At 27.7% G+C, this 21,561-nt stretch overlaps 3 protein-coding genes across 3 annotated transcripts; 1 reads left to right on the top strand and 2 right to left on the bottom strand.

The window, feature by feature from the left end:
• Positions 1-34: 34 nt before the first annotated feature.
• On the bottom strand, positions 35-3,693 carry LOC120085182. Its single transcript, XM_039041071.1, has 8 exons — positions 3,447-3,693; positions 1,852-1,978; positions 1,637-1,721; positions 1,459-1,537; positions 1,063-1,176; positions 864-976; positions 644-754; positions 35-537 (listed from the first exon to the last, which is right to left on the bottom strand). The coding sequence occupies exons 1-8, from the start codon at positions 3,550-3,552 to the stop codon at positions 418-420; spliced, it is 855 nt and encodes a 284-aa protein (XP_038896999.1). The 5' UTR covers positions 3,553-3,693; the 3' UTR covers positions 35-417.
• Positions 3,694-11,832: 8,139 nt separating this feature from the next.
• On the top strand, positions 11,833-13,458 carry LOC120085094 (protein LURP-one-related 12-like). Its single transcript, XM_039040950.1, has 2 exons — positions 11,833-12,256; positions 12,853-13,458. The coding sequence occupies exons 1-2, from the start codon at positions 12,029-12,031 to the stop codon at positions 13,243-13,245; spliced, it is 621 nt and encodes a 206-aa protein (XP_038896878.1). The 5' UTR covers positions 11,833-12,028; the 3' UTR covers positions 13,246-13,458.
• A 5,426-nt stretch (positions 13,459-18,884) lies between these two features.
• Positions 18,885-20,823, bottom strand: LOC120084649 (cucumber peeling cupredoxin-like). Its single transcript, XM_039040458.1, has 2 exons — positions 20,565-20,823; positions 18,885-19,428 (listed from the first exon to the last, which is right to left on the bottom strand). The coding sequence occupies exons 1-2, from the start codon at positions 20,743-20,745 to the stop codon at positions 19,082-19,084; spliced, it is 528 nt and encodes a 175-aa protein (XP_038896386.1). The 5' UTR covers positions 20,746-20,823; the 3' UTR covers positions 18,885-19,081.
• Positions 20,824-21,561: the final 738 nt, after the last annotated feature.

Raw genomic sequence — 21,561 nt, forward strand, 5'->3', positions numbered from 1 at the left:
AGTGAAGAATGACACAAATTGAAAGCATTCCCCAAGGCAAGAAAGGTAATTTTATTTATTTATTTACTTTTATAGTAAATTAGACTGATGGTGGGTGGTGTGGACAGTACAAACACAACTTCAAAAGCCACTAATAATTTGTAGCTGTACAGACTAACAGTAATAATAATCAATTTGAATTCATGTATTCATGAAGTTTTCTTTAAAACTATACATAATGGGATGGGTTCTTTTTCCATGTACCAGTAGAAGATACAAAATTGCTTCCTGCTTGGTGGAATGGACTACGATCAACTTGGCTAAAATGATGTCGAAACAGCTATCCAACGAGACTTCTTACATATGCAGAAAAGCCCTTGCAGTGCCTCATTTGACACGAATTTGGATGAGGTGCAAGAGAAATGAGCAGCAGGCGTATTAGTCCTCAGTATCTGTATCAATTGGACAAGATCCATCATCTACATTGGCAAGCGGGTTGAATAAATGCGAGCTAGGATCTGTGCAGCCTAGTACAAGATTGAGATCACAACGGTCACCCTGCAGTTGTTATTTATAGTTCAGTCTCATTAATTGCAGCCCGAGCTTCAAGAAATGCTGATTATAAACTAGACAGCGAAATTCCTAAAATAAAGATTTTCCTTACCCCTTCCACAGTAAGATTACCAATCATTGCACATCTCGTTATTACAATGTTTGTGTCTGGAAATATCGCTCTGTCGCAAGCTCCTTCTTTACTCAACTCTTCGGCTAGACCCTACGGTACGATGTGAGAATCGGATTCTTATTACATTATGCTGAACATAGCATGAAAATGTAGGTAGACATTGATTTATCATTTGAAATGTTTCCTACCATATTCTTACCTGATTGAAAAAGTCGATTGGTTTGTTTTGCCAAGGCTTGGGAACTTGAAACTGCAGTCTGTAAGGACCATCCCAATCGACACCGTTCGTAAATGAGAAGATCAAGTTTACAGCTGTGGAAGGTCAGGAAAGAAAATGAGTTAAGGGAAAATGAAATAGTGAAGATAAAGATACATAATGTTCTCGCAACGCAACCGACCATGCTTCGGAATACATATTTGGATGGTATAAATCGGTCCATCAGCTTTGCCTCGATCTTTCCTGAGCATTGCCCTTGGCTCCCCACCACACATTATTGGCTGATTAAACCCTCCTGCATCATCATGTTCAAATATTATGGAAGAATCAGCTCAAATTGCAGCTTCAAAGAAAAAGGAAGCTGATTCAAGTCCTTTTAGCCTGCTACTATATAACTCAAAAGCATAACAGACTTCAATCATGAAAGCCTGCATTTTATGAGGTAAAGCCTACAAAAAAGCTCATTTTGTTTCCTGGTGACATTTTACAACAATGAATCTGATGGTTTTACAACAGAAAATTGATCAAGGCATGGACTTTTAACTACCATAATATAAGACTGGATATCAGGTATTACCATTAAAAGCAATCCCAAAATCGTCGTTCGGAGCCAGGTTGGTCGCAGCTGGATTATAGAAAAGCTTGAGCTTCTCACCCTATCAAATTATGGGACCAATGTAGCATTCTAAGATTATAACCAACAAGAACCAACAAACATAAACACAATAAACCATATCATGTGCTATTATGCTTACTGAGGTAGGAGGTAGACCATTCACAGTTTTCCAGTACACCGGGGCCTTTCCGAGTTCAAACAAAGCCCAAGATGGAAGTTTGATCCTGATAAAGAGTTTTCAGAGAAACCACAACTTCAATTCATGGGTTCTTAGAAGCTTGCAATAAACAAAGGGGAAAATCTAGGCTACTAAAAACATCAACAGTGAAATGTTACAGATTTATTTAGTCATACTCTTTCATTTCCTCTGTTGGCGATGCTTCAACAGCCACAGCAGCATTCACCTTTCTCACAATCCTAAACCTGACATCTTTATTGTTCGGAAGGCATCTCGGCAACGACGAACCGGAGAAATTAGAACCTGCATCAGAAATAGTAAAGGATCTGATGTGAAATGATTGTACCATCAGTGGTTCCTTCTTTTTCTTATTCAAGGTTGACTAAAATCCTTCTTGTACTTGAAACACTACATTTCTTCATTATTCTATTCAAGTCTCAGTGAATTACAATGCAAAGAACAAAAATTTAAAACATCATCTGACGAGTAGTTAAGGATCATTTGATAATGAATTCATTTTTAATTTTTAGTTTTTGACATTTATTTCCTTACATTTCTTACTATGATTCTCTCCTTTCTTAAATAAACATCTAAAAATTCTTTAAAAAAATTACAAATTTTAAATAACTTGGTCCGTTTGATAACTATTTAATTTTTAGTTTTTGGTTTTCATCTTTCTTAAGTAAAGAAGTTGAATTCTTAGTCAAATCTAAAAACAAAAACAAGTTATTAAAAAATATCATTTTTAGTTTTCAAACTTGGCTTGATTTTTGAAGATACCAGTAGAAAGTAGATATAACAAAGCAAATAAATTTAGGTGTAAGGAATATTTATAGGCTTTTCAATAACAAAAAACTAAAAACCGAATGGTACTGAACTGACCTACTTTTTATAGTTTTCAATACTTTACTTGATTTTTGAAAATATTGATAAAAAGTAGGTAGAAGTAATGTTTATAAACTTCAATTTAAAAAATTGAAACTTCTTGCTCAAGTATGGATACAACTACCAGAGATCTACAATTAACTATGTCAAACATATACAAAAGATTATGCTCCATTTGATAACGATTTAGTTTTTTTTTTCGAAAATAAACCTTATAGAACTCTACTTCCACCCATTGACTTCTTTGTTTTGTTCTCTACCTTTTAAAGAGTGTTTTAAAAAACCAAGCAAAATTTGGAAAACTAAAAGAAAATAGTTTCTAAAAATTTACTTTTGTTTTTGGAATTTAATTGAAGAATGAAGTGCTTGGTTATGAATGGCGAAAACCATGAAATTGAAATTGTAAGAAAACAAACACAAATTTAAAGGGAAAAAAAGGCTTGTATCCATAAAACATCCCACGTAACATAGATAATAAATAAATGATATCTCAAATCATAAAGTTACCATTGTTCAAATAAGATGATCAAACGGGGCCTTAAGTATTGAAGTTTGGTTTTTAGATTCAATCATAGTTTAAAATGGTACCATATCAAGAGATTCCGTGTTCAAAACCACAAAATCGTCGAATGGCATTTCCTCTTCAATTAATATCGACAAGTTTCATTCCCTTTTACAATACCCCATTTCCTTTAAATCGCTTATTCGAAGTCTAAACATAGCATTGCATAATCCAGAGGAGTAGATAGAACACGAATCAGATTCCCCAATCTTGTATTATAAACCTAGAAAGTTGGGTTCTAATTCCCCATTTACTGAAGAATCCATGGAATGAAATGAAGCAAAAAGAAGAGGAAGTAGTAAATTTGGAATAAAGTTAAGTTACCTAGAGTTCGAGCAGATTGTGGACATGATTCTCCTATGCGTTGGGTTCTTATGGCGAGAGAAGTTTGAAAGGAAGATGCAAAGATGGGTGCGTTCGTTGCCGCCATTAATGAGAGCTTCAAAGCTCCGATTCAGAGAGAGAGAGAGAGCGAGAGAGAGAGATGAAGCTCAGTGAGTCGTTTGAGGCCAGAATTGAAGAGGATAAAAAGAGGATGAAGATTGAAGAGTTAGATTTTATTTTAATTTTTATTAAAAAAAAAGAAAAAGGGAATGATGAAGAACAATTGATTTAGAAACACATAAAAAGGAAAAGAAAAAAAGAAAAAAGAGTGAAATATATCTTCTAATTTCACTTTCGAATCCTTTGGCTTTTTCTATTAAAATGGAAACGATTTGCCGTCTAGTTTGAATTTTTAAATCACATTCTTCTACTTTCTTAGTAAAATATCTAGATTCATATCATTGTGTATGTGTGCGTGTAATCAACGTATAAAATATTGATGTCGAAACAAATGATGAAGTATCGATTAGCAAAATTGTTGAAGGAAATATCGATAAAATGTTGATGTTTAAATTAGTACATCAATATTTTGTACTTTGTTTAACAAGTTAAAATGTCTGTTATGTGTATGAGTTGATATTTTGTTGCTTATTTTATATCTAAAGTTGATTAATTTTTTAAAACTTAAAATATTTTAAGGATCTATTGTACCTGAAGTTGAAAATTGGAAGACCTATTAGACATTTTAAAAATTGAGAGACATGGAAAGTTGAAAGACCTATTAAATACTTTTTAGATAGACTTTAAACACTTTTTAAATAGATTTATTAAACGCTTTTTAAATTTATATGGCCAAGCAGACACAAACGTGAAAATCTAGAAGCTAAACTTATTAACTTAAACAACCTTTTTGAGATGAGACAAAGTCATGGAATTGGATCCTTATCTCGACTCCCACCTCGAATGTATATATGAAACGGAAGTATACCCTGAACACTAAACCCTAATTAAGACTTCTTGATTGTTGAAGCCCGTTATGCAAGATTGATGGTAATCGATTAACTATACCTATAGAAGATGATCGGTTACTACTAGAAGGTAGATTGAATCCTAAAATGAGTCTAGCGGACGTCTTCCGCAAAAGTGAAAGAAAACGGTATTTTAAGCTCTCTGATGCATTAAATTATGCATATATCAAGGACCTACGCTTTTTCATGATTCTTTATATTATTTTTCTGTTCTATCTGTCTTTTTTTTTTTTTTTTTTTTGTCGATGTGGGTTTAGCTGAATAACAATTGACATATACTTCTTCCTTTGAAGTCATTGAAGTCAAAGATTCAAACCTCCACAATCATTGTATTTAAAAGACAACATTTCTTCATAAACCTGGGAAATTCTTCCTTATTTGCTAAATGCTTTTCCATCCAACTTAATTAAAAAAAAAAAAAAAAAGATCTTTAACAAAAAAAAAAAATAATAAAATGATATTTAAAAGTAAACTCTATACTATCTCAAGTAGCTTAGATCCTCCTACATAGACCATATCTTTCAAGTATAATAAAAAGCATTTTGTACTACCAATCTTTCACTCACTCACTCTCTCACTCTCAAGTAAGCTTAGTTCATTCATATGATGATTCTTCCACCAATGCTCATGAAGAGGCATTTCATATTCATATTTCAATTTAGATCTTGCACAAATTCTATCATAAGAGGCAACACCATAATATATATCTTTCATAGCTCCTTGTAAATTCTACATTTGATTTTGTCCTCTTTTTTGTTTTTTTCCCCATTAATTCTAACTCTACATTTCTATACTCATAATTAGCTAATAAAACTTCTTATTTCCAATCCTTTCGTAAATGATAAAATGTATAAAAATGTCAATTAAATATATCGATACGGTCAAATCTATTCGAGTCCTCTAAGAGTTCACAATCAGTACATATAAATATCTTTATTCTTTCCCTCGTATCAAAATAAACAAGTTTTAATTTCTCTAAAATCATCCCAAAACATGTCTTTAATTAATATTCAAATTTTATTTAACGTTTCATTTTACACTTTTAAATATGATTTTTGTTGATCCCAAAATCATAAAACACACAAGAATTTCATATGATAAAATCAATTTTTTTTTTTTTTATATAATAGAGAAATTATAAATTAAAACAATTTATTCAACTTTCATGGAGAATGCTAACTTAATTAGTTTAGTGTTTTATACTTTTATTTCCCTCCCTAACATTAAATCTGTACCAAAAGTTATTTTATGGTGATTATATCCATTCCATTCCAAATCAATCCTAACCATTTTCATATAATTAAATTTGATTTTGAAAATTAAAAATATGTATCGGAGTAATTTAAAAATAAAAGAAATTTAAAATAATTTAAAAATCAACATGTACTAAACTAATTAAGTTAGCATTAGAGTTAGACAAATTCACATTATTTTTCTATTTTCCAAGTCAACAACTTTTTGGCTTCAAAGTCCACAAAGCTTTACTGTGATATTACCACCACAAATATGGAGCATACAACTTTCATGAGATCTTTTTTCTTATAAAGATGTTTGACCCAAAAAAAAAAAAAAATACTCGATGACAAAAATTAGTAAGATTAATTCTATATCTTAAAATATGGTTCTTCTTTTTTCGTAGATAAAATCTCTAACATCGAAGTCATTGTAAACTTTACGTCAGTTAAAATATGTTTATATTGAGAAATTAATATTAATCTATTAATAAATTAACATTGATAAATAAATAATTTATTTTAAAAAATAGTGCAATAATTTCACATCAATATAAGTCTCATTTTCACGTGAGAAGAAAACAAAAGAAAGTAATATGAATGTGTAATGTAATTAGTTGACCTAATTATACTTTGTTTGTTTGAAGTTAGAATCTTCTTTCTAGTGGGCCATAAGCTGTAATGCTTTTGGTAAATTTTGCTTTCAAATCTTCCAAAACGTTGCGTTTTGAGTTTGGTTGATTTTTTTTTTTTGTTTTTTTAGGTTGAAATGATACAATTTTAAATTCACGAAAAAAAAGAATGTATATCACCGAGAATCATGATTTATAAATAATACAAAATGAAAATTGGACAATGATATAACCGATATATGTCATAGTAGGTTTAGCTCAATTGTAATTGACATGACTTTTTCTTTGGAAATTGAAGTTTCGATTCTCACCCCATAATTATTATTAGGGGTGTTCATGGGTTGGGTCTAAAAAGTCTTTCAACCCATGAACCAACTCAATCCATAAATTTTTAGACCCAACCCAATCGTTCAGGTCGTAAATTTTTTCAACCAAAATAATCCTTATTAAAAAATGAACCCAGGGGTTAATCGGATCATTTATTTAAAATTTTATTCTAAAAAGAAGCAAAACGTAAATATGTACAAATCTAATTTAATTATTTTCATATATTAAATTAAGATTAACTATTCAACTTCAATTTATATAGTGCAAATTTTCTTTCTAGAGTGTAAAGAAACTACTTTTAAGAGTTGTTAAAGAATAAATTATTAAAAAGATATTGAAATTAAATAAAATTAAAATCAATATATATATAATAATTGTGTTATAAGTAACAAAAAAAAATATATTTTAAAATTAATAATAAATTCGGGTTGGTTTTGATTATATTAGGTGAACCCATGAACCAACCCAACCCATAAAATTTTCATTTATTTGAACTCAACCCAACCCAAATGAGTTGATAACCCAATCCAAACCGCATGGGTTGGGTTGGGTTGATCGTTTTTTTCGGGTCATCAGGTTTTTTGAACACCCCTAATTATTATATTAAATTTAATTCTCTTTAAGAAAAATAATAATTGACCTATGTTCTTTCTTTTATATTAGAAAAAAGTAATATAGAAAATGATTCTAAATTATAGCATGATTAATAAATTACAAATTTAATTATTTTGGTTAGAAAAATGTAGAAATGTAATCCTATGATTTAAAAATTAGAATTCAACTGATGATTCGACAAAATTCTCCTAAACAATATTCAAGAACAAATTTGTATTTAACCAAAACTTAAATGGTAATCTTTTTATTTTTTTCCTTAAACGAAAAAATACAAAAGGAATATATCGAGACAAGAACAACAAAAATCCATCTCAGAAAAGTGACGGATCAAAAGCGGGAAATCCTTCCACCAAATATGAGAACAAACCTCACTCATTGACCATTTAACCAAACGGTCTATGCATCTAATTCTTCGAACGCCTTATATGCCAGAATTGACACACAATTCTATTCTTATTCATCTCTAAAATCTCTTCCACCAAGAAACATACATTTATGAAATTGACATTCTAATCTGTTAATAACTGCATCACAGATAAACTATCAAACTCAATGATAATTAGGCATCGACCTCGGGAGGTAATAACTTTCAACCCTTTAACTCTAGCACAGATCTCCACCGTCAAATAACCAAATTCTCCACAAACATATCAACAACCCACACCATATTATGTCAGAAAGAAAATGCATTATTTATGTCCTTTTGTGATAACTCTATTTTCACACCATATTATGTAGTCATTTTTTATTTTAATACTAAATTCAAAAAATTTATTGTGACAGTTGGCCGAAATTTCCCTACGCAAAATATTTGGATAAAGAAGAGTAATTATTTTAGATAAATCTCACTATTTATTAGTGATAGACCACAATAACTATCTATTATAGATAGATAGTGTCATTTTACTATATTATAAATAAGTTAACTCGTTATCCTTTATTTGAAAACATTCCAATAAAGAATCATAAACCTGATTAACATTCCTATACTTTTCTAGTTTTCTTTCTTTTTTTTTTTGGAAATTAAATTTTTGCAAAATTGAAGTTGCAACCTTTATTGAATTAATGACATTTTTTTAATAGATCATGAACTTAACATTGCTTAACATAGGCATATTGACTACAAATTTACGACAATTTGTTCTACAACTAGGTAACAATCAATTTGGAAAATAAGAAAAAACAAACCGATGAAATTCGACAAATTGACATAAACTTTGACGAGCCAAAATATGAGTAGTTTTATTCAACTCACATACAATATGTATGAAGTTGACTTCTTAAAACTGAATCATTTGAAATAATATCAGCTAAAAAAGTAGAAACCTCCTCCAAAAGATCGTTAACTTTATTGATCATATGGATCAATATGATGATATGATTCTAAAACTTTGATAATTACTATAATAATTTATTTACTATCGATAATAACCTAGATATATAATGGTGTTTTATTTCTAATAATGAATAAGTTAGGTCCCTTTTAGTTATCTTTTGGTTTTATTTTTTTTATATTTTTGAAAATAGCCAAAAAATATATATAAACTTTATTATTTTTTTAATTTTTAAAATTTAACTAGAAATTCAAGGATATTTTTAACAAAAATGAAAATTATAATTAAAAATTTCAATGGAAACAATCATGAATTTCTAAAAATGAATCGTAGCATAATCAAACTTGTCCTCTACATATATAAAGAAAATCAAAGATATATTTTTTTTTATCAAAAAATTCAAAGATAATTTTTTTATCAATATGTTTAGATTGATTTTCTAAATATTTAAATAAATGTTTCTAAGTGAAAAAAAAAAGTTTATAAATACCTAAAATGTCAATCCAAACAAGCCTTAAATTTATTAATTTTCTTTTGAGATTTTATTTTTTAATTATAATTTTAAAAATATACTTATATCTTAGACTATATCTATCTTTATGCAACTTATTCAAATATCCAATCAAGAGTTGTAATGTGACAAACTTTTATGTTTTATAAAGAAACATACTTAGGTGCATCCCATATTGTACTTATCTTCATTCTATTAAATTGTCCGATTATAATTTGTATAATATATTTTTTTAAATATTTCAATTCATCTTTTATGTATGTGATGAGAGTGCAACGTATAAAACTTGGTGTATCTTCCACCGTCCTTAGGAAAAAAATATATTTCAAATACTTTTTTCCTATTATTATTATTATTCTTTTTGAGCTTGTAGTTTTCTGATTTTTTAAAATTAATAATTGAATTCGATAAACTAAAAACGTCATTTGCTTTTTATTTTCTTGTTATTAATATAGGGTATGTCATTCAAGCAATAATAATTTTATCTTACCACCAACTAGAAAAATAAATACTCGAAAATAAGGAATTTCTTTATAACATATAAGATCTATTTAGTTAGCAATTTGGATTATGTTTTATGTTTTCAAATTTATTGAGAATATGAATATACGTGTGGCAAACAACCCGAATTCTATTTCTGAAAATTGTTTTTGAATTCCGTGATCCAAACCGTGCAAATTTTGAAAACTAACATTTTTATATTTTCATTGTATCCAATTTTTGAATTTTAAAATTTAAAATGTAGAATTATATTAAATAAAGATAAAAACATTTAGCAATATAGAACATTTAGAAATATAGTATGTCATGTTATAAATTTAATTCAATTTTTTAAAATAAAATATGTATTACGTAATGTATTATAAATTGAATTAGGTTATATTGGGTTCCCATGGTTTGGATAAGATTAAAAGTTAGTCAATGTGGTATTAAAATTTAGAATTTCGTTCATATATTTTGATATAACTTTATATATAGTCCTTATGGTTTGTTAAATCCTCTCCAATAATCTCTACCATATGGACTATTTACGATGCTTTTATCAAACAATGGAGTAAATTCTAATTATAACCCATAAGACCTAAATTTAACTTCTTCCAATCATAGAGATCAAAATTTCAAATTTTCCTATAAATTATCTAATGTTACTAAATAATCATTATACAATTTTTTTTAACATAAAACATATTCATAAATAAATGTATAATAATTTATTGTCAACTAATATTTAGTTGGTATTACAACTAGTTTACAATTATTTAAATTAGAATCCAAATTCTGAATTTTGTTACCAAACAAATATCTGAAAACATGAAATACAACTTTATTTTCTTTTCAAATTTCCGTTTTTAGATTCTTTATCAAATAGACCCTAGATTTTGGAAATAAAACTCATCTTTATCGCATGACTTATCACCCTTTATTTAAATATTATTTTCATTGTTTAATAGATGGAGATTTGAATCTCCACATGCTAATTATTATTAAACTATTTTCTTTTATTATTATTATTGTTATGATATCAAATGGAGCATAAAAATAAGGTTTAATTTTTTGGTATCTAATAAGTCTTACGATTAATTAATATACATTTTTTAATAAAAAGTTGGAGTACCTTCAAGTAAAAATTAAAAAAAATAAATAAGTAGCTCAAGAAAATTTATTATATATTTTTAAAATTTTAATATCTATCGGATACAAGTCAGTAACATTATATTTGTGTCTAATAAATCAATGACATATTACTCTTTTTAAAATTAACTAATCTATTAAATATAAAATCAATTTTGATATCTAATAGATCCTTTTAACTTTAAATTTGTAGTTGGTAAATATTAAGAATGTTGAATAGTAATCTATTAAACACAAAATAAAAAAACTTAAAGATTTATGAACACTTTTTAAAGTTTTAGACTTATTATACAAATAATGAAAGTTCAAAGTACTGATTCCTTTAAAAAATTCATACAACTATTTTGACACAAATCTAAAATTTGAAAAGATTAAAGTTTTAACTTAAATCTTAATTTTTTAAAAAAAATTAAAAACCAAGAAATTATCATCTTATAAAGACTCCTAAGAAATCCATTGAATCAAAGAAAATGGCTGAAACTAACCTAAAAAGTAAAAACTATATAAAAAATTTATTTTACAAAAACATCATATACCATCAATTTGATTATTCCTATCATCATGATTATGTTTCTACTTTTCTTTTTTATATTTTAGAAGTCGAGATATTTTAACATTTTGTCCGACTTATAAGTTTAATCGAAAATAACACGAAAAAAACGTATGGAATGCATATATTTTGATGAAAAAGGAAGATTCTAAAATAAAAAATTCTTATAAATAGAAAATTTCTAAAATCATTTTCAATTTGTAGTAAAAGTTCTAAAAGTGATGACTTTTAAAAACTTTTATAAGCAATAAAATGTAAATATTTTTAAATATTTTTTATATTAAAAAAAGCCCTTCTCACTTTTTTAACCATCATCTTGAAATTTTACACATGAATTAAATTTTATGAGATTTCTTTCTTTTTTCTTTATTATTATTATTATTATTATTATTTAAAATATGAATTAAAAATTGACGCCCATTTTTAATCCATCATCTTCGAATTTCCGAAGAACAATATCTTACATTTCGGTGACACTTTTAATAAACAAAATATTAAAATTGTAAGAAAACAATATTATATTCTGTATTTTAAAATTATGATTTATTTATGGATTCCGTTTATATGAATCATCATGAGACTTGAGAACAAGAACTCACCGCCCAAGTTATAAATTCTTCCATTTTCGTCTCGTCGTTCTCACCGATCTTGCAGAGTCCACTAATTTCGTTCTCCATTACCAATCATCCTCACATTCTCTGTTGTTCATTTGCAGAAGAAGATGAATGAATTAGGCGTAATCGTGGAAGATACCTTTGTGTATAATGAAGAGAAACATCTCACTGTTATGAAAACCTCTCTCTTCTTTGCAGGCGATGGCTATACTGTCTATGATTGTAAAGGCGAGCTTGTGTTCAGAGTCGATTCCTACGGTCCGGATGCACGTGAGAAGGATGAAATCGTTCTCATGGACGCACAAGGCAAGTGTCTCCTCACTGTCCGCCGAAAGGTAATGCTAATAATGTCTCTCTCTTATATCTCCTTCATTCTCGTTTCTGTTTGGCCGATTCGATTTCGAAGTTTTTAGAACCGTTTGCTCTGTTGGTGTTGAGATTGATTGTTCTGGATCTGATTCCGGTTATTTTCTTGTCTTATTTGCTCCGATTTCACTCGGCGAGTCACTTCGTGTTTTTACTCGCTAGGTTTTCGAATTTGCTACTGAGTTTAGTGAAAATCGATTTGACTCGGAAATGAGATTCTGGATTTCTTTTTCTGCAATATAACAATGATCGAGTTCGATTCACTGAGTCGCGTCGATTCGAGTGATTTGGCTTGGTTAATCATCATGATTATTTAAAGCCATTAGTGAATCTGTGATTCAGTTTTTGTGGTTTGTTTTCGACGGCCATAGTTAAACTTAAACAGTACTTGAAAAATCGATGAATAACTGGAGAAAAAAAAATGACGAACAGAGGCTATGGGAAGGATTATTTAAATTTTAAAGCCATTTGTATTCAGTTTTTGCTGTTTATTTTCGACGCCATAGTTAAACTTAAGCAGTATTGCTTGAAAAAAATCGATGAATAACTGAAAAAAATGATGCAGAGGCCAAGTCTACATCACCGATGGGAAGGATTCTTAGGGGAGAGAACAGAAGGACAGAAGCCAATCTTCAACGTGAGGCGTTCATCAATAATCGGACGGTCAAGCATGACGGTGGAAGTATTCAATAATTCCGGCGACGAGTACCAGATCGAGGGGTGTTTCGGTAATCGCCAGTGCACGATCTTCAATGCGGCGAAGGAACCAATGGCTGAGATTAAACGCAAAGTAGATGCCTCCACTAACGTGGTGCTTGGGAAAGACGTTTTCTCTCTCATCATCAAGCCAGGTTTCGATGGTGCCTTCGCCATGGGGTTAGTGCTCGTTCTTGATCAGATCAACGGCGATAGTTTTGATGATGCCGGTAATGAAATGGATCCCACCGCAGGGGATTAGTCCTTTTTCTTTATTATTATTTTTTATCTTTTTTTTTTCTTTTTGGATTTTTCTCTTTTTAGAAATAATTTTGCCTGTTGATGGAAAAGCCCCCAGGGGCCAATGCATATCATATGGTTTTTTCTTTCCTTTTTCTTCTTAGTATATATTGTATCGTTATTATGGAGACGAACGGGTAATAATTAGTAAACTATCATGAATTATTTAGGTTAATTTATTAATTGGTGTCCATAGTTTGTTATAATTTCAATTTCATCCATACTATTAAGGTCTAGTAAATCATTTCGTTTTTTTTTTTTTTTTTTTTTTTTTTTTTTTTTTTTTTTTTTTTTTTTAAAATTAAACTTATTTTTTTTCAATTTCTTATAATGATTAATTTTTTTTTAAAAGTATAATGGCTGAATTTTTAGCTAAATTTTTAAAAGCTACTCTTTTTTTTTTTATATAATTTTTAAATTTTAGCTTGTTTTTTTAAATCATTAAAAAAAATAAATAACAAAAGAAAAAATTTGGAGATGAAATTAATATTTATAGGTTTAATTTTTAAAAAAAATAAAAATTAAAAAACGAAATGGTTACTATACACAATCTAGAAGTTTCAATTTAATCTCTATAATTTAAGTTTAGTTTTAATTTGGTTAAAATATCATTTTAGTATTTTGACTGAAATTTTTTTAAATTTAGTTCTTTTACTTTTGATTGTTCAATTTTAGTACTGTGCTTTTAATAAATCTTAAATTTAGTCTCCAATGTTAGCTTATTATCGATTTTTTTAAAACCTTTTTGTTATATAATAGAATTTTTACTACAAATTTTGGAAATATCTACGCATATTATTTTCTCTGCATGAAAATTATTATTATTATATAATCAGTTTCGGTAAAAATTAATTTTAAGAGACTAAATTTAAGATATATTAAAAGCATATGGACTAAAATTGAATAATTGAAAGTATAGGAATAAAAAATGAACAAACTTTAAAGTATGGAGACCAAAATAATATTTTTACCATTTAATTTAGTCCATATGATTTTAAAAATTTTAATTTCATCTTTTGATTGTCACAAATTGTTTCCTTTATTATATATTGAGATATATGAACAAAATATTAAATTAACAAATAATATTTAAATGAGCAGCTAGACCGTTGATGAAAATTTAAAACTTTGTATTGAACTAAAAAATAATATTGGTGGTTATTATTAGCTAAGAGGGACTTAAAAATTTGAAACATTTCTAAAGTAAATTTTTTTATTATTTGACTTTGATATTGGCTTGAATATTATTTATTATTATTTAAAAAAGGATTTTGACTTTTGGTGCGGGTGGAAGAAATTAATAACAATCTAGAGTCGTTGATTTCCTTTATAAATTTCGTCATACTTGTGTACGTTAAATTTTCAATTATAATTGTTCTGTATTTCCTTGCTTTTAATTAAAGTTTGAAATTTACAAGTTTACTCCGTCACTTTTAGGGTTATGTTCCAACAAATTTTTAAACTTTAAAAAGTATTCACTGGATGATTGAATTTTTAATTTTATGTTTATGAGGTAATTTAAGGGTCAATCGAATTGATTAACTTTTAATTTCATAAATTATGTTATATCCTATTTAGTAATTATTTTATTATTTTATTTTTAAAAATTGAGCTTCTAAGTAACACATTATTTCTACTTATAAGTTTTTTTTCCCACTTTCCTCTCATATTTTAAAAATTAATCCAAAATTTGAAAACTAAAAAGGATAGTTTTAAAAAATTTATTTATGATTTTAGAATTTGACTAAGAATTCAAGCAAGTATGAGAACTATGGTATAAAATTTATGAGAAAACAAACATAAATTAAAAAATAGAGAACTAGAAATAAAATCGACACTAAATGAGATTTTAAAAATTTAGAAACTAAACCTATTAAATAAAAATTTCAAAATTTAGAGACTAAGGACCTACTTGCTAGATAATTTGAAAAGGATTCAACGAAAACAAAATTGCATTTCAGGTTTTCAGATATGTGTTTGGTAGCAAATTAAAAAATTGGATTCTAATTTAAACATTTGTTTAAAATGTGTTTGCATTTATAAATCATAAAATTAATTATAGTTATCCACTAATATTTGGTTGACAATAAAATATTATTAATTTATTTATGAATCTGATTTATGTTTAAAATTTTTTTATAATTACTATTGTTTTAATATTATATGATGTATAATACATTATATAATACATTTTTCTAAACAATAATTTGAGTTTATAGCATGATATATTGTATTTCTAAATGTTTTTATTTTTACTTAATATAATTCTGCATTTTAAAATTTAAAATTCAAAATCTGGATACAATGAAAATTAGGGGTGGAAACGGTTCGGTTCGGTTTGTTGGTCAAACCGAACCGAACCAAATTTTCTAATATGTGAAACCGAATTGAACCAAACCAAACCAAAAACCGCATATATGCGGTTTGGTTCAATTTTAGTATTTTTAATAAATCTATGTTTTATTTTTTAATTAAAAAATGGTTTGGTTCAGTTCTTGTTTAAATTTAGTTTTACTCTTATATATATATATATATATATATATATATTATATATATATATATATATATATAATATATATATTATATATATATATATATATATTAGTTTAAAAACGGTTCGATTTGGTTTCAAATTCAGTTTCGAAATTGAAATCAAACTAAACCGAATTAATTCGGTTTCAAAATTTCTTTAAACCGGACCAAACCGCATTTTCGATTTCACTAAGTTTTCAGTTCGGTTTTTGCGGTTTGAATGACTACCCCTAGTGAAAATATAAAAATGTTGTTTTCAGAATTTGCTTTATTTGGATCACAAAATTTGACAACAATTTTCAGAAGTAGAATTCGAGTTGCCTGCCAAATACATATTTGCTGAATTCAGTAAATTTGAAAATATAAAACAAAATTCAGATTCTCTATCAAACATATCCAAAATTAACGACAGTACTTTTTTTGGCAACTTGTATAATAGAAGGTCCGAATTATTATTTGATATATTAATCGAGGATATATACATATATTTTTTTTATTATTATTATATTGTAAAGAAATGATAATTATGATTGATTGAATTGCCGAACCTAATCCCATTACCTTTCACATTTGATTTAATTGTAACCAATTAAATAAAATTATGGGTGTTTTGTTTTCACCCATACGTATAATTAGATACCCACTTATTTTATGGGTCCACTCGTCTTTTTGAACATCACATATATATATGTATGGTGGTTGAGGCAGGAAAAAAAATATCTACTACAATGCCACTCATATATTATCTTTTTTTAATTTATTATATAAAATAAAATTTCACCTATATGAGTTTGTGACCACATCTTCTTAGATCAATTATTTTCTTTGAACCTTCACTTCTTATATAAATTGTAATATATATTATAAAAAATATAGATTAATAAGATAGTGATTATATCTAAGCTCCTCCATGGACTTGCTGAGGCTCCCCATATGGGCCATTTGAGGTCTTCCATAAGAGTTGCTGAGGTCCTTTGTGGGTCATCGAGGTTTAGATGAGTCTTTAAAGATTTTTCATGAGTTTTTTGAGATGTTTAGGCCAAGAAGTTGGAAAGTAAGAAGGTGTGAACTCCACTCTTTATTTGGTTCCAGGAGTTCGTGGATCACACGTCTGAAAAACATCAATTTCATTTCTTATTAACTTCTTATATTGTAGGTCGCAAGATTTCACAACTCCCTAAACTTCACAAATCTACCTCTTACCACTAACTTTGAGTTTGAGGTATTCCATGAGACGTGCCGAGTTCTTCCATGGGTTTTTCAGAGATCCTTAATGGGTCCTCTAAAGCATTTTATGGCTTATCTAAGTTTCTCTATGGTTTGTTTGAGATTTTTAAAGGGACTTGGTAAAGTGCAAAGGGTCCTCCTAGGATCTTGAATTGACCTCCTATAACCATGGTTGGCTCTAGTAAATCTACCCATTAACAAAAATTCATAGATCCGAAAAAGAAAAAAAAACCATACTTGGTTCTCTCTTCAATTGAATTTGTAAGTTTTTGAGGAATTACTTTCGAGTCGATTTTGTGCATTAGTCTAATTTAATTTTGTGCAAAGTTTGTTTAATATTAAGGTTCTATTTGGTAATCATGAAGGTCTCGTTCAGTAATTATTTTGTTTTTGAAAATTAAGCTTATGTATACTACTTCCACCACTAAATTTCTTTCTTCGTTATCTACTCTTCACCAATGATTTAAAAAAGTAAGCCAAATTTTGAGAACTAAAAAAAGTAGCTTTCAAAAAGTTGTTTTTATTTATGAAATTTGGTTAAGAATTCAATCATGGTACTTAATAAACATGCAAACTATTGTAAGAAATGTGGATGAAATAGACTTAATTTAAAAAAAAAAAATCCAAATGGTTACTAAATGGTACCAAATTGGACCTTAGTTTTTGGTTTATTGTTTTTGAAAATTAAGTCTACGAACACTACTCTTACCACTAAATTTCTCCCTTTGTCATCTACTTTCTACCAATGGTTTAAAACCAAGTCAAATTTTGAAGACTAAAAAAAGTAACTTTTAAAAACTTGATTTTGTTTTGGAATTCGGTCAAGAATTCCACTATTGTATTTAAAAAGATGCAAATTATTATAAAAAATGGAAAATAAATAAGTTTAATTTTCAAAATTTAAAAATAAAAAATGAAATGATTATTAAACTCATCTAAATTTGTGAGTTTCTTAGAGTTTTTTTTATTCCAATTTTTTGTCAGTATTAATGGGCAAGTTGGGTAGAAATTGAATAGACAGTAAAAATTGTAACGTGTCTAATTTAATGATAAAAATTGACTTCTATTTTTTTTTAATCTAATTAATTTTTCTTGTACCTTAAAATAATATTTTACCTTGTCAACTCAAACATACCCAAATTCTATCTATACATTTGTAGTCAAAGTTTTGATGATTTCCACGTCCAAGTATGTTGAACTCGAAACAATTGTTTTAGTTTCAAATTTCCATAAAAGAGTTACATATTTTAGTTATTTTTATTAACTTTTTTCTTAACAAAGTTATTTAACAAAATTTGGAGGTAGGTAAATCTTTTTTGTTTATCCACTTATTGGTTGTTATATTAATATTTATATGACAAGTCTTACGAAGCTACAAGCAAAAAGTTATTTGTTGAATGGTTGGTTATATTAGGTTTCAAAATATTAAAATTATATTTTAATTTTGATTTCAATTTAGTATTCAAGTTTTAAAATGTGATAATTTTATCTTTGAAGTTTGAGTTTTAATTTGTTTCAATTTTGTCTTTAAATTTTAAGATTTACATTATTAACATCAATTATTCACCGAATGAATAATCACTCTCAATTTTTAATCTTAAGGATTATTATTTAATTTATAATAAATAAAAGAGTTACTATTAGTTAAATTTTACTATTTTTTTCATCACTATTAAAATTAACTTTAAAATCTCACTTCATAACTACTTTAAATTAATTAATAAACAAAGATTGAAGTTAGTATTAAGTTAAAAATCAAAGTATAAATGTGTACCTTATCTTGAAACCTAAGAATCAAAATTTTAAAGATAAAATTATTAAATACATTGAAATTCAGCACAGTTGGGAAATGTAATAAACCTATAATTCAACGTTAAAAAAAGTAAATATAAAAGTTTATTGGAGACAAAAACTATGAAACAAAAATATAGGAAGACACAAATGAAATCCAATCACTAAATACTATATCTCTCAACTCTCAACAAAATTAAACCTCACATGTAATTATGAAAAATCAAGACACACAACATAATATATGTCTAAAAGAAGGTCATAAGAATGGCAGAGAAACTGAGATAAAGGGTTGCCGAAAGTGAATTGGAGGAGGAAGGAGACGGCGGTGGCAGGACTGTGGAAGGTGGTGCCGGCGAAGATGGCGATATCGGACCACCGGCAGCGGCGGAGACGACATTGATGGATAACTTTTGGCCTAACGAACAATGTGGGCCGACGGTACAAACAAAGTAATGCATTTCTGTGTCGTTGAGTGTCACCGTCGCCGGACCTGCCCTTATGATATCGTCATCGGTAGGGTTGAAAGTACAACTGTCGAACGATTCTTTTGAGACTTCAAATACATCGTGGTTGTTGGTTTGGAAGTTAAATCCTGACCAAAAACAAAAGTAAATGTATATTCTAAATACTTAAAAAAATTATTATTATAATTAAAAGTAGAGGTGATAGTCGGTTTGGTTTTTATTTTTTTATATTTTGAGGATAATCAAGAACTAAAAAATTGATTGGTTTTATAAAATAGTGAATCAAATCAATGTTCAATAAAGAACGAAATCAATAGTTTAGATTTTGATTGGATTGATTCCACGTTGGTTCGGCTTGGTTTTCGATTTTGGGTTTTATTGGCCATTTTTTTTAAAATTTTAATCGTCTTTCAATTTTATTTCAATTTTTATCTATATGCAATCTCAATTAGTTTCTATGGTTTTTTTTTTGACAAATAAAGTTATTGTATCATAAAAGTATTACTATTTTTTTAACAATTAATTTACGAACAAAAACTCACACACGGCCGTTAGTAGTGTGTATATATAAAAGGTTAAAATATCATTTTCTTTTTGTAATTTGAGATTTGTTATAATTTTAATCCTTATACTTTTAATAGAACTTAAATTTAGACTCTAAAATTTTATTTTTTCTTATTGAAATTAGTTAAATAATAATAAATAATTTTCCAACAAGAAAATAATAATAATTTTAATATTTTCAAAATTAAAGTGAAAAGATGCTAAATAACATTTTTTTTTAAAAAAAAACAATAAACAAATAGTAGGGACTAAATTCAAGATTTCTTGAAAGTACATGGACTAAAATTAGACATTAAAATGTATATAAACTAAAATTAAACAAATTTTAAATTAAAGAGACCAAAATGACATTTTACCTTATATTTTATGTGACACACGTTAGTATGTTTTTGAGTATTATAATTTTTTTTTTATTTATACTATAGATTTATCTTTATACGTATTAACAGACCTCATACTCTATTTTTAAATTAAAAGCAATTTTTTTTCATGTTTTATGTGGCACATAAAAAACTCTTTAATAAACATGTAGATATTTTAGGAAATTATTGGAAGAAGCGACCATAATGTGTCCAATAATATTGTATAATTGAAAGTATAATTTTTTCAATATCGAATTTATATTAATAATTATTGAAGAACTTCTGAATTAAATCTAAGTAGAGGAAGTAGGAAAAAAATAAAAAATAAAAAATCTTACTGAGGGAATCGCCAACGCGGAAGATCTTATTAGCAGCCCAGTCGGAATAGAAAGCGGGGCCGCCGCTCGGAGGAACCGTCCAACCGGTGGTGCCACCGACATCATGAACCGTCTGAGCGGTGGCATGGTGAAGAAAAACCAGCGCAACTAAACCCAGAACAAACCCAACTCCAGCGGCCATCTATATATTTCAAAATAATTATTAACGGAAGGTAGGGGAAAGTGAGAATTTAATAAATAAGTTGAGGGAAGTTTGTGTTTGTTAAATGCAAATTTATAGAGAATTAAATGTGGAAAAGTATAAGAGAAGAGAAAAGAAGTAAGAGGGTATTAATGGAAGGTGGAAAATTGGGAATATGAAAGGTGTTGGGTAGTCAAAGGAAATTGCGTAGAAGTTGGGGGGTTTTGGAATAAAATCAAATTAGGAAGAGGACCAATGCCCCAATTAGTTGTTTGTTCCTACTCTCTTTTAAACTTTTCAAAGTCTCCTCTCATTTTTCCTTTTTCTTCTCTTCCCATTTGTAATAACGACGTAGAGAAAACTCCATTGGGGTATCCTCCATCGCGGGGCATATCCTAGAAATTCATGTGAAGGAGGCAAAATGTATATATGATCAACTTACAAATTTTCTAAACTTTAAAAAATGTTATAATAGATTCCTAAATTTTCGTTTTTTTTTTTAATTTTATAGATTCCTAAATATATCAAATTTGCATATGATACATTTCTTACATATGTGAAAATGTTACAAATTTAAATGTTATATTAGACAGTAAATTTAGCGCATCACACTCCTTATCTTTTAATTTGATCAATAAACGCCCCCTAGTTTACCAAGTGTTGTAATCAAACCCTTTAGTTGGTTAATATTAAATTAGGGACGGTCAAATCTGTTCATTCACAAATATTCAACAGAAAAAAAAAATTATGCTAAAAATTAGAAGGGTTCGATGACAGTCTTGGATTGCTCAAGGACGGTGGTAACATCGAGCACTT

The sequence above is a fragment of the Benincasa hispida genome, chromosome 9 (assembly GCF_009727055.1).
Source record: "Benincasa hispida cultivar B227 chromosome 9, ASM972705v1, whole genome shotgun sequence".
Classification (NCBI taxonomy): domain Eukaryota; kingdom Viridiplantae; phylum Streptophyta; class Magnoliopsida; order Cucurbitales; family Cucurbitaceae; genus Benincasa; species Benincasa hispida.